The sequence below is a fragment of the Protopterus annectens genome, chromosome 1.part1 (genome assembly GCF_019279795.1).
Source record: "Protopterus annectens isolate FY-2018-M chromosome 1.part1, PAN1.0, whole genome shotgun sequence".
Taxonomy (NCBI): domain Eukaryota; kingdom Metazoa; phylum Chordata; order Ceratodontiformes; family Protopteridae; genus Protopterus; species Protopterus annectens.
In genome coordinates this window covers 1,035,732,364-1,035,746,188 of record NC_056726.1, presented here as the reverse complement: position 1 = coordinate 1,035,746,188, position 13,825 = coordinate 1,035,732,364, and the positions used below count along the sequence as shown (strand labels likewise).

General features: G+C 37.3%; 1 protein-coding gene across 1 annotated transcript in view; it reads left to right on the top strand.

The window, feature by feature from the left end:
* LOC122815307 (deleted in malignant brain tumors 1 protein-like) overlaps nucleotides 1-13,825 on the top strand; it is a 567,314-nt gene that overhangs the window by 409,771 nt on the left and 143,718 nt on the right. The window contains 1 exon segment of the mRNA XM_044087692.1: nucleotides 5,692-5,997. Coding sequence (XP_043943627.1) covers nucleotides 5,692-5,997 — 306 coding nt within the window.

Here is a 13,825-nt window from a genome sequence, read left to right as displayed (position 1 = left end):
ACAATTATATGATATGCAACTTACAGACTCTCACAGAAAAGAGAATAGGTGCAAATACAACCAAAACCAGTCCTCCACACCTCGATGGGCATCCAAATAAGCAGCAAACAATCTCTGGCATAAAACAGGTTTATTGCAGCAATAAAGGCTCTCACATCTCAGATGTGAGAGCCTTTATTGCTGCAATAAACCTGTTTTATGCCAGAGATTGTTGCTGCTTATTTGGACGCCCATCAAGGTGTGAAGAACTTACAGACTGTATTACTCTGCATGAGTATATGTATATGGAAGGGATGCACCCTGATATAATAGTTATTTATGGTCTTCCTAAGATCCAAAAAGACCTAGTTAAACTCCCAGTGTTGGGTTCTGGGTGGGTGACACAATTTATATCTGTTTTTTGGGGGAAAAAACTTGAAACCTTGTCTGAAGTTTGTACAAAGTTATATTATACACACAAGAGATTTTATTCTGAAATTACATAAATGGCAACTAAATAGTTAACAGATAAATTCAAATAAATAGTGTTTGTAACACCAGATGTAAACTCCTTATTTACTGTCATGCCTAATGACTAAGGAGTTGAAGCTCTTAGATACCATCTATGTATGTACACAGACAAGCGTAGCACTCAAGTAGAAGCCCTGTGTGCTCCATTAGAACTTGTACTGTGTAATAATGTATTTTGTATGATAAAAGCTTGTACCATCAGATGAAAGGACTGGTGATGGGTACAGCAGTGACTAACACTTATGATAATCTTTCACTTCCATCTGGGAAGATGGCAACATATTTTCTGACACTAGTGCTTTTATTAGAAATAAAGTTTTTAAGTGCTTTGTGGATGGTGTTTTTATTGTGGCAGGGCAGTATTGAAACTTTAGAATCTTTTTGTTTTTTTGCATATATTGATTCTACTACTACCTTTTTGAAGTCTAAACCTAGTTGTTCAAATTGAGATATATATTTTTGTGGATATCAATGTATATAATAAAAATAAAACAATAGGTACTAGAATCTACAGAAAAGAAGTTCAGACTGCTAAATATTTATATAATACCAATATGCACCCTCCCCCCATATACACAAAGGCATTGTGTGCAGTCAGTTTCTTAGAACCAGTCGGCTAAATACAGATATACCTGAATGTATCAAACAGCTGGATGAGATGATCATAGGCTTTAAAGATATGAGCTGCAGTATTAAACTGTGAGAAGAAAATAAAAAAATTAGTAATTAGTAAAGAGATGGCCTGGCCCAACCATATATTTCAGATGTAGAAGAAAGCCTAATTAATGGGACTGTTAATAATATTATGGACAGTACTTCCAGAAATAAGTTTAGATATATTATGCAATACAATGTACATACTAATATGGTTAAAGAACTTATGGTCTATACTATGTACATCTGATGTCATTAAAGAAATTGTAGGTTCATCACCTAGTTTTGTATTTATGAAATGTAGGAATCTGAAACAACAGCTCTGTTATAACACCCTACAAATGTGCTCTAAGAATGCTACAGTTAAAACTAAAAATACTGTGCCTTGCTAGGATTGCCAGTTTTGCTGATATATAAATCAAAACAATGTTTTTGTACACCCTAATACAATTAAGCCATTTTATTTTTATGTTTACTACTTGTAAGACCAATAATGTTGCTTAGCCACTTGTGAAACATGCCCTGCATTCTATGCTGGAAAAAACAACATAATGTTAAAAGAAAGGATAGCTGAACATCTATTGTATCTGATATATGTAGGGAGGTAGAGAGTAATGCCTTAGGTAAACATATCATCAGTTCAGATAAAACACATAGTTTTACATTTAGGGTTATAAAAAAAACATTAAAATAATTATTAGAGGAAGGGATAGTATGTTGAACACTAAGAATGTTGAAAACAGATGGATTAATTACTTTCAAGCAGATGTGCACCCTGGACTGAATGACACTGTGAGCTTAAAACCTATTCTTAAGAGAAGGTCCTTTTTTCTATGAAACAAGCACTCAATTGTATATTTTAATTATTTTATTGTTGCTGTGCTTCTATTGGCTTGAATTTGTTCATGTGGTGTATCCATGCAAATGTGTTTTAGTATGATTTTAAGCATTGAAGAAGAGTTTTATTTATTTAACATTTGTTTACCAGGAAAGTCTGACTTGGACAGAATCAATTTTCAGGGGAGGCCCAGGGAGAAAATGCTCCCGACACATATGTTTGGAATGTGGGAGGAAACCTACACAAACACAGGGAGGACATGCAGACTCCATACAGAAGGCACACCAGCTGAGATTTGAACTATAGAACCTCTTGCTGTGAGGTGACAATGCAAACTGCTGTACCACTGTGCCATCCAATAATTTATCTCGAACATTTTGCTATTAAACTTATTTTGTATCACTTTGTGAGTTTCTTTTGTATTTCATTCTGCTAAGGAGGTTTCTCTTGGTGAGGACATTATATTGACTTGTGGAATATACTTCTTTTAATTGATTGTTTCATAAAACATGCACCAAGATTCTTCACATGTGTTGGCATACATATTCCTTTTTTTATCTGAATTGCTCTTTTCAAACTACAGTAGTTACCCCATAGACCATGTCAGGTAAACCAACAGCAGTTTTTATGCAGACAGGGTTGGAATGGTCTGAATTTTATGTCTTTAACATTTCTTATTTTTAAGTTTGGATAAGATAACACCATATATAAAATACTAAAACCTCTGGTAGGAAACTGAACACGATGGTGAAAAAATGTATAATACTAAAAAAAAATCTTATCCTTACTCCTATGTGTGATTTAACTAATATCCAGTTAATTTATATGACATTGAATTCACCCATTGTGAAGTGATATGATATGATATGATATGTGATATGATATGATGCGATGTGATATGATATGCTACGATGTGATGTGATATGATTGTGATGTGATGTGATATGATATGATATATGATATGATATGATACGATATGATATGGACAGATGGATTATACAATATTGCTTGTTAATTGTATCCATTTGTAAAACCATGAACACATCTCCCAGTATTTCTAAGGAAGTTTGGAAAAAGACATTAATAACGCTGTGGAAGATTTTGTCTAAAAATAATTTAAAAGATGGTGGAGAGTACAAGCATCTTAAAAGAAATATGTGGTGGGTCTATTACTCAAAGAGGGTAATAACCCTTCCAGCCTAGCTCCATATAGGCCCATTTCAATTTTAAATCACAATTTATGCCTATACTATGAGAATCGCAAAGATGTCAAAATTTCATATATATATATATATATATATATATATATATATTAGTGTAGTTTTTGTGGGGGCAAGACATACTTCTGACAACATTAATACAACATAAATAATTCTGAGGGAATGAGAGTGTAAGAAAACACCACAGTTGTTGGTGGAACCTGATGCAGAGCAAGTATACAATAGAGTCAGTTGAGATTTTATGATAAGGGCAATGGCAGCATTTATAATCCCTGATAAAATAATAGGGTTAACTTGAAGGATTTATGGAGGTTTGGAGGCAATAATTAAGATGGTAAGATTCTTTGATGACAAGCTGTATTTGAACAGAGGAACAAAAAATTTCTCTCCTCTTTTCCATTTATTTGCTTTATATTTGGAGCCATTAGCAAAGAAAATAAGGGACTCATAAATTTAAGGATATAACTAGTATGGTAATAAAGAAAAGTTAGCTTTATTCACGGATAATATTATTTTGATATTGATAAAGCCAGAAAAAGATATCTCCATGTTGCACAATATTTTGAAAAAGTTTCAAGTCTTTTCAGGATACAAAACAAATGAATATAAAACAAAGGCTATGGCAATAAAATGAGTATCCACACATGAATTTGTTCAGCAATACCTATATATATATATATATATATATATATATATATATATATATATATATATATATATATAGGAGCACTACACAATCTCGAAATTTTGAAATCTCGAATTTCAAAATCTCGAGACCATATAGCCGAAACCCCTAAATACCGAAAGACCAGAAGTACGAAATTCAAAATCCAGATATTTGGAGATGTTGAATTAGCACTTCTGGTTGCAGTTTGTGAATGGATAGGTGAAAATGCAGGTAAGTATCTATGTGTAAATGTGTTGGTTAGGGGCTGTAGTGTGTGTCATTGTGTGTTGTGACTGTGATGTGTGTGTGCAAAGGGAATGTAGGTGTGTGGTGGTGTTTTGTGTGTTTGTACAGTACCATAGTTATATCCATACTCTCATGTAAAGCCAATGCATCATTCTACATCATGTCTCTCTAGATTCAAGACATCACAGTGACATCCCTATTACCATGAGCTTACACTGTTTTCTGCAACATAAGGTTTGTTAGGATCAATAGAAACACAGCAATATGTATAGTGTTGTTCCTATGTGAGCCCTCAGGGTATCTTGCTACAGGATGTCTGTCAGGAACCAATGCTTGACAGTGAAATGTGCACTCCTATGTCCCCACGTGTTTTCTTTTACATTAGGTCTATCAGGATCCAAAGCATCATAGTAATAGCTACACTTCCATGTGTGACCCTAGTATGTACATCTGTGTCATGTTTGTTAGTTTCCACAGCATCACAGAGTGTCTGCCCACAGTGTCTCCTGCTACATGAGGTCTATCAGGATGCAAAGCACCACAGTGATGCCTACACTCCCATGTACCTCTTAGTGTACCTGGTGTATCAGGCTTGTTAGGATTCACTGACAGAAAATGGACTGCCATTCTGCAAACTGTCAAAAATTAAATGTGGCATTTTGGGTCACAAGTAATGTCAATTAAAAAAAAAAGATTAAAACACTGATCAAATCTGGTGTCTTTAGACAACAAGGGAAAAGTATGTAGCAGTAAATAATACAGGGTACTTTGGGGACAAAGAGCCAACCATTTTTTTATGCATCACCAACTCCAGGTCTACACAAGTTGAGGTAAGTGCAATCTATCAGATGGAAATCACTAAACAGTACTTAAAATACTAATAATCACTGAGATAATCAGAGGATCAGAATGATATTAGTTAGTTCAAATTCTGCTGACTTATTGGCAAGGAAGTGTTGCTAAATTAAATGTATATTGCCACATCCTTCAGAAAATGCTCTGCTAAGTACCAGTGATAGGCTGATGTCAATGTTCCCTCATTTTTAGCTTATTTATTTTTTTTCCAATGCATTATCTGTAAGATATTCTGCAGTGGATTGGCTGTTTTTTTTTTTCCTGTGTGTTTCTATTAATATGCATTTGCAATAAAACATTTCTGTTGACATAGAATATATAAAGAACTAAATTATATATTAATTTAGTTAATGACATTTTATTGCATATTATTTTGTTCTACATTAATCTATATAAAATATCTGCAAATTTAGCAATTTCTGATTTATTCTGTTATATTTTCAAAGACACGATGATTGAATAAAATACCCGTGGCAATGCTGAAATACATCCTCTCACTTTAACTGAGTAAATACAATTAAATTTTTCAGATTATGTTCTGGCAGTCATTAACAATATTCTTCTCTTTAAAATGAATTTCAACAGTTTTCAGTTGTTGTGGATAAAAGGTATTCTACTTTCAAAAGTACTTATGGAAATAAAAAGGAAACGCACATGCTTTCCTTTACCATTTTTATTGATAGCTGTGTATTATTTCACAGAATTACGACTAATAAATGGCCCTAATCAATGTGCTGGGAGAGTGGAGATCTATCATGACAATGAGTGGGGCACAGTATGTGATGATAACTGGGGAATGGAGGAAGCTGAAGTCATCTGTAGACATCTAGGATGCGGAGATGCTATTTCAGCACCAGGGACAGCTCACTATGGACAAGGAACTGGACCAATAATGCTGGATGATATAAACTGTGAAGGATATGAGTCGTCACTGAAAAAGTGTTCATCAAGGGGATGGAAGGTGCATAACTGTGACCATAGTAAGGATGCTGGAGTTCAGTGTAGAGGTACGTACATGATATTCACTACATTGATTTGTAGCCCTTCATGTAGTTAATATTTACTCTATAAGTTCTGTCAGCCTCTATCTGTAATGAAACATAAAAAATATTTGCTTGTTTTGCTGACAAAAAAAAACAGCAAAAACATTTAAGAAACCACTGTTCAAAAGGCTGTATCACAGAATGGTATGTTATATTTTTTACTCTCACTGTAAGTGCAAAGTGCTTAATGGGTAAGGAATTGCTTCATTTGCTCATATTATTTCAACCTCATATTTAAAGTTTTAGTATTTGAAATGATTGTTATCTGAGCCTTTTAAGACAAAAAATACTCTTCAGTGTCTCAGTTGGCACTCCAGAACAGATTGAATTGAATTATTTTAATGGTTAACATCAAACCAAAGATATTTTCAAACTGGGAAGATACACTTCAAAATGAAGTTTTATGAAAAGCCATTACTACCGGGATTTTACTCAGTATATTACTTAATATATTCTTACACATATTCCACAATTTAAAACTTACCAAATTGGAAAAGAGTAATATATTTACTTATGTATTTATTTCCATGATTTCAATGTTTCAGTGCATGTTCAGAGTACGTTAAAACCCTACTCCAGATGGTTTATTGTCAAACACCATTTTTCACAAGAAAAATGTCCAGTGCAGTTTTAAAGACATCTACATTTTTGGAATTTCTAATATGGATTATTAAAGTATTCAAAGCTCTGTTACTCTAATATAATACTGGTGTTAACTCTTTCCAGATGCAACAACCTAGTCATATTTCTTGCTTGATCTACTACAGATTATTAAAATTGGACTTAATGGCATTTAAAATAATATCTGATGCAATGCTAACATGCACTTTAGGTGTAGAGCTTGCAGAACATCATTTTGATGCCACTATTCTTTTTATATAGTTTGTTCCCTAATGTGTATTTTTTTCTTAGTGTAGAATTTCCTGTCCCTTGCCAAACAATGTGGCTCACAGGAGGAGTGATTAATCTAATACATTTATTCTATGGTTGGACTCACAATCAGACATATGTTTTTTTTTTTTTTTTTTTATCATATGAACTCTATCTAAAAATGGGTATTTATAGAGTTAGCAGACATTTTAACCAGAACATGAAAATCAAAGGATGAAAGATTCTGGTTATGTCCCTGGGGTGGGAAGACGAAACGCAAACAAACACCTGTCACAACCAAAGTGACACATAGCTCACAACACCAGTGTGCCACCCAACAACAGCCCCTAAGGCAAGACAATGTACCCAACACTTTAGTTATAGGTGACTCTATAGTCAGGCACACTGATGTCCCACTCACCAGGCTGAACAAGGAGAAAATTACAGTCAGCTGCCTGTCGGGTGCCAGGATCTGCCACATAACGCATGCACTCAAGTCACTCCACAACTACAAATACGACTCTGTCATTGTCCATGCTGGAGTGAATGACTTGAGACGTACCTCCCTGGACTACATGAAAAGGGACATGGAAGAGCTCTTGGATCATGTGACCCAGGCAGGTATGACCCTAGCTCTGAGTAGCATCCTGCCTTTTCCCAGAATGATACCACAGTATAAGGACAAAATGATTGACTTCAGCAATTGGCTAAGCTTCTGGTGTCATTCAAAGGGGATCCAGTATTTGTCTGCCTGGGAAGACATGATCGACAAACCGCGATGCTTTGCCAGAGATGGTCTGCACCTGTCACCCCTGGGATTCAGGTTACTGGCTAAAGCTCTTGCCACCCCTATAGTGCCTTTTTTAGGCAAGGTTCAAAGGATAAAACCACCACTGTAACAGATACAAGCATGCAAAATCTGAAGGTAATGCTACTCAATGCTAGAAGTCTAAACCTCAAAATGCACTCTCTCGAGGCACTCCTAAAAATGGAGAACATTGATATCTGTGCAGTAAGTGAGACCTGGTTCAAGGCTCCAGAGAGCACCCCTGCAATACCAGGCTACAATTCTTACCACACTTTTCGGCCATAAAACCAAGACTGAAACACTAAAGGTGGAGGAGTGTCCATATTCACCAAGGATATTCACACCGACAGGCTAGTTGCCCAACACAATGCATCTGAAATTCTCCAGGTGCAACTAACACTAGGTAAGACTGCAATCCAAATTGTAGCTTGCTACAGATCCCCCACCATGCCCCAAGATTCCCACTACACCTTTCTAAACATACTGGAAAATATTAAGATATAAGCAAACACCCTAATACTGGGTGATTTCAACTACCCTGCTATTAATTGGGAAAACTACTCGGGTACCAACTCCTTTTCCCAACAGTTCTTGGAATTCATAAATTCCAACGCCCTGGATCAACTAATCCATTGCCCCACCAGGGGCTCCAATATCCTAGACCTGGTCATTACCAACATGGGAGATAGATGCTTTACACCAGTGGTCACCCCTTCACTGGTCAGGTCTGACCATAAGCAAATCACCCTTGACATCCATATCCCCCCCCACCCCCCCCCCCCCAGTAAGGGAACCTCCTTAAAAAACTTCTCCAAAGCCAACGTCATGCTACTGAAGTCAGAAGTGACAAACTTCACAACACGCACACAGATGGGATCTGGAAGTTCAACTGCAGAATCCTACACTAAGGCACTGTACGAGCACATCCACTTGTGCATGAATAGAACCAAGATGCTCTTCTCAAAAAAAAGGAAGCCAAGCTGGTGGTCCCCTGCTATAAACAAACTATACAACAGAAGGAAGAAACTGTTGCAGAAAAGAGGAAAATCCCAGGATGCAAAAAACTCCCTCACCAGCCTCAGTAAGAAGCTGAGATCCCTCATAAAATCCTCAAAAGCTAGTTACGAAAATAAAATTGCCAAAGATTCCAAAGACAACCACAAGGCATGCTATAGTTATTTCAAGAATCTAAATGGCAATGCTCAGATCTGTCCTGAGCTACAACAGAATGGCATTAAATATACTGATCCCAAGGATATTGCCAATATCCTGGCAGATCGATTTAGTGCCAACTTCACCTCCCTCTCACCCCCTAAAGGGCCCATCTCAACACCAAAAGATTACCAAATTCCGATACTCATGGCCACACAGGTAGAAACCGCACTATCCAAAGCTAGGAATACAGCATCCATGGGACCAGATGACATCTCAGGCTGAGTACTACATGAAATACAAAATGAACTGGCACCTCACCTAAGTGTCATGTTTAACCATAGCCTCACCTCAGGCTTCGTGCCCACTGAGTGGCGCACAGCTACAGTTATCCCACTCCACAAGGGAGGATCTGCCTTGGATCCTGGGAACTACCATCCCATCAGTCTGACAAGCCTGATCTGCAAGGGCATGGAACACATTATCATGGAACTTCTAAACAAAGACATTGGCAACCTTCAAACACTGGACCCCGATCTTGTCTCCTGAATCTGATTGACTTTTTCGAATCAGTCCCTAGAGCTGTGGATGAGGGTAAGGCGGGCCACACAGCCTATCTGGACCTCGCCAAGGCCTTCAACACCATCCCTCACTCTGAAATCATAGATAAACTTACTAAGCTGGGCATAAATCCCTACGTCACTCAATGGGTTGCCAACTGGCTTACTGACAGAACCCAGACTGTAAAAGTAGCCAACTCCAAATCCAGCTCCAGACAAGTGACAAGTGGAGTACCTCAGGGTTCAGACCTGGGACCACTCTTGTTTGACATCTACTTCTCTGAAGTACAGGCCAACACTAAGGGACTCTGGCTAACAAAGTTTGCAGATGACTGCAAACTGGGAGCCATTATTGAATCCCCAAATTATGTGGATATTCTACAAAAGGGCCTTACACAAACAGATGCCTGGTGCCAGAGCCATGGGCTCAAGCTTAATGCCAAGAAATGTATAGTTATACCCTTTGGAAAAAAACATGTACCCAAGAATTACCACATAGGTGGCAGAACACTAAACATCGAAAGTGTGATGAGAGACTTAGGGACACAGGTGGACAGTGGTCTCACTTTCGATAACCACATTGCCACAACAGTCAGGAAATCCTTCTATGTGGCACACCTCATCACTAAGGGCTTTTCATCCAGAAAAAAGGAGGTCATTGTCCCACTGTACTCATCCCTCAATAGACCCATTATAGAGTATAATGCCCCGTTTGGTATGTACCTCACAAGACATCTGCAACAGCTAGAAAGGCCACAGAAATATCTCATTAAAAGAATCACAGGCCTAAAGCAGATGCCATATCCTGACCGTCTAAAAAACTCCAGCTATACTCTGTGGCATATCGTCTACTCAGAGGCGATCTCTGCTTAACATACAAGGCTATTTCAAACCCTGAGCTGTTGGACATGCTCCAGAGAAATCCCAATCCCTCAAAGCCACACGCTCCAGGGATCTAAACCTTGTCATCACAATGAACAAAACATGCTGGAGGGATAGGCTCCTGACCCAGACACTCCCCATACTCTGGACTAGACTGCCCATACATTTTAAGCAGAGCGCCTCATTGGCCTTTTTCAAAAGGAACCTTGATAATTGGATGGGAGATAGGAAATTCACCCCAGGGATCATGTCAGTCGCCCTGCTAGACAGGGGCCCAGAGAAGTAAATATTGTGGGAAGAAATATCCAGGGAATTGTTATGGCTAAGCTTGCATAGGCCCTAGGGCCGATAGCCTAGTACCAACCTATGAACCAATGAATCTTGTGCTCTAACAAAAAGGTGGACTATCTACTGACCCTGGGAATTAGAGACTTAGTCTCATTAGTATTACTTACATGACTATGAAACATATTTTAGATGAACTAATAAAAAATGATGTAGGTGACCTTATATCTCTGGATGCACAGCAGTTTAGCTGTGTAAAGTGCAGACCATACCCGTGTAATAGATAGGGTTACTGAAGCCTTTAATAAGAGGAGTGCAATACACAGTACTCATCCTGACCTTGCCAAGACCTTTGTCACTATCCCCCTTTTGGGATTATTGACAAATTCTCAACATTAACCCATATATTGTTGTCGGACTGGTAATTTGTTGATTGGCAAAACTCATAACAATAAACTCTGGGGTATTTATACTAGAGAAAAGAATGCTTTGTCCTGGGCCCACTCATCTTTTGTATGTATTTTTGTTAACAGAAAAGCCGATATCAAGGGTAGCCAAGTTTGCTGCTAATTTCAGTCTTGGGGTGGTTTTCATATCCCATTCTAATGCTCAAATTCTCTAAACAAAGGCTAGACTAAACAAATGATTATTGTAGAAACCATGGGTTTGCCAATAACATCAAGAATTGAATCTGCTGCTGTGGGAAGACTGTTTATACACTATTCTGCACTTCTTTTTCTTCAAGTGCAATTACTTGTAAAAACTTTCCATTTGTAGTTTAAACCCTTCTGGTCATAGTGAAGTAGTTTAATTCACAATTGTGGTAGGAATGTGTACAACTGTAAGAGGTGGGATTTATTTAGTCATTTATTATTGCATTTTTCATAAATAGCATTACTGGTAAATTTTTGTATAGTCTGGTGCATTAAATTGTTATAGGTCAATAGGGAGATAATTGTTTTTCCTGCTCCAGTTTGTGCTTCAGTGTTTCATTGCTTTTATATTCTGCTTAACATTTACCTGATTAAAGTTGTATTCTGTGTCTACCCCATCCACCACTAACACATTAAGCTAAAGTTTAATATTGGCTTTATTTGATTTAATGGCTCTCTAGCTAGCTTGATTTATCCATCAAAGGGCTACTCCCACAAAGAGTCTTTTATGTGAGATTTAGAGAGGTGTGCTACTTTGAGTAAAAGCTTTTCATCAACAGGAAAGAAAATTATTTCATTTCTGGTTTAAAATTTAACTTGTACTGATAGTGACCTGTGTGGTGATAATACTTTGTAGTTTTTGCCTTTTCCATGTTTTATCAACAGAATCTATCTATCTGCATTTTAGGTTTGTTTCTGGACATTAGTCTTGTATTTTTGTATTTTAATTTGCAAATGTGGGAAGACTGTTTCGGCATTATTCTGCACTTCTGTTTCCACAAGTAGAATTGCACGTAAAAGCTATTCATTTGCATTTTAAAACCTGCTGATCATAGTCTGGTAGTTTAATTTACTGCTATGGCACAACTCTGAACAACAGCCAGATTTGAGCCTTATTTAATTATTTATTACTGCATTTGTTTCCATAGACAGTGCTACTGGTAAATTTCTGTATAGTCTGGTGCTTTAAAATGTCGTGAGAAAATTGTTTAATTGTTTTTCCTACTCCATTTGGTTTTTCTCTACTTTTTTTCTGCTTTTCATTTACTTGCTTAAAGTTGCATTGTTTGTCTCTTCCCCATCCTCCACTCATACATTAAGCAACATTTTCTGAAAGAGCTCCAGTATTTGCTTCATTTGATTGGATGGATTTCTAGCTAGCCTGTTTTATCCAGTACAGAACTACTAGCACTTATAGTCTTTTGTGGGAGACTTAAAATGGTGTGGAGTTTTGAATAACCAGGTTTTCATCAAAAAGGAAATAGAATTAGTTCAGTTCTGCTTCACTATTTAAGCCACACTTACAATGATCTAAGTTTTATACTCTTTTGCTCTCTTGTGTTTTTCTCCATGTTTCAGGAAAACGTTATCTGTTTGCACTTTTCATTTTATTCTAGCACCGCAGTCTTTATTTTAATTTGCAGCTGTGTGAAGACTGCATTTGACATTATTTTGCACAACTATTTCCACAACAGGAATTCATTGTAAAAACTATCCATTTGTATTTTAAACCCTTTTGGCCGTAGTCTTGTAGTTTAATTCACAGTTGTGTCAGCAGTGTGTACAACTGTCAGATCTGAGCATTATTTAGGACTTTATTACTACATTTTCCATAACCAGTGTTGCTGGTAAATTTCTGTATAATCCAGTACCGTAAACTGTTGTAATAGTTCAATACTTAGGTTCATAGGTTCATAGGTTGGTACTAGGCTATCAGCCCTAGGGCCTATACAAGCCTAGCCATAACAATTCCCTGGCTATTTCTTCCCACATTATTTACTTTCCTGGACCCCTGTCTAGCAGGGCGACTGACGTGATCCCTGGGGTGAATTTCCTTTCTCCCATCCAATCGTCAAGGTTCCTCTTGAAGAGGTCCAAAGAGGCACTCTGCTTGACATGTATGGGCAATCTATTCCAGAGTCTGGGGAGTCTCTGGGTCAGGAACCTATCCCTCCAGCATGTTTTGTTTATTGTGATGACAAGGTTTAGATCCCTGGAGCGTGTAGCTCTGAGGGATTGGGATTTCTTTAAGTGTAGCATGTCCAACAGCACTGGGTTTGACATGGCCTTGTATGTTAAGAATGACAGAATTGTTTTTCCTGCTCCAGTCTGTACTTCTTTACATTTATATTCTACTTATAACATACATGCTTTAAGTTGCATTTATTTTGTCTCTGTGCCATGCACCACTCATACATTAAGCTAAAGTTTCTGAAGGAGCTTCAATATTGGCTTAATTTGACTGGATGGCTCTCTAGGTAGCCTGATATAACCAGCACAGAGCTACTTCCACCTAGACTTTTATGTGAGACTTGGAGGTGTGCGCAACTGTGAGGAACTTCTTTTTCATCAAAAAGCAAAGAGAACAGCAGAGTTACCCCCAGTAAGAGTTTTTTATGTGAGACTTGTAGAGGTTTGAGACTGTGAGTAATTAGTTTTTCATCAAGAAGGAAAGAGAAATATTTCTTTTCTGCTTAAATTAATATTTTAATTGAGAGTTGGAAAGGTGTGGAACTGTGAGTAGCTAGCTTTTCAGCAAGAAGGACAAATAATTATTTCAATTCTCTTTAATATCTATATTG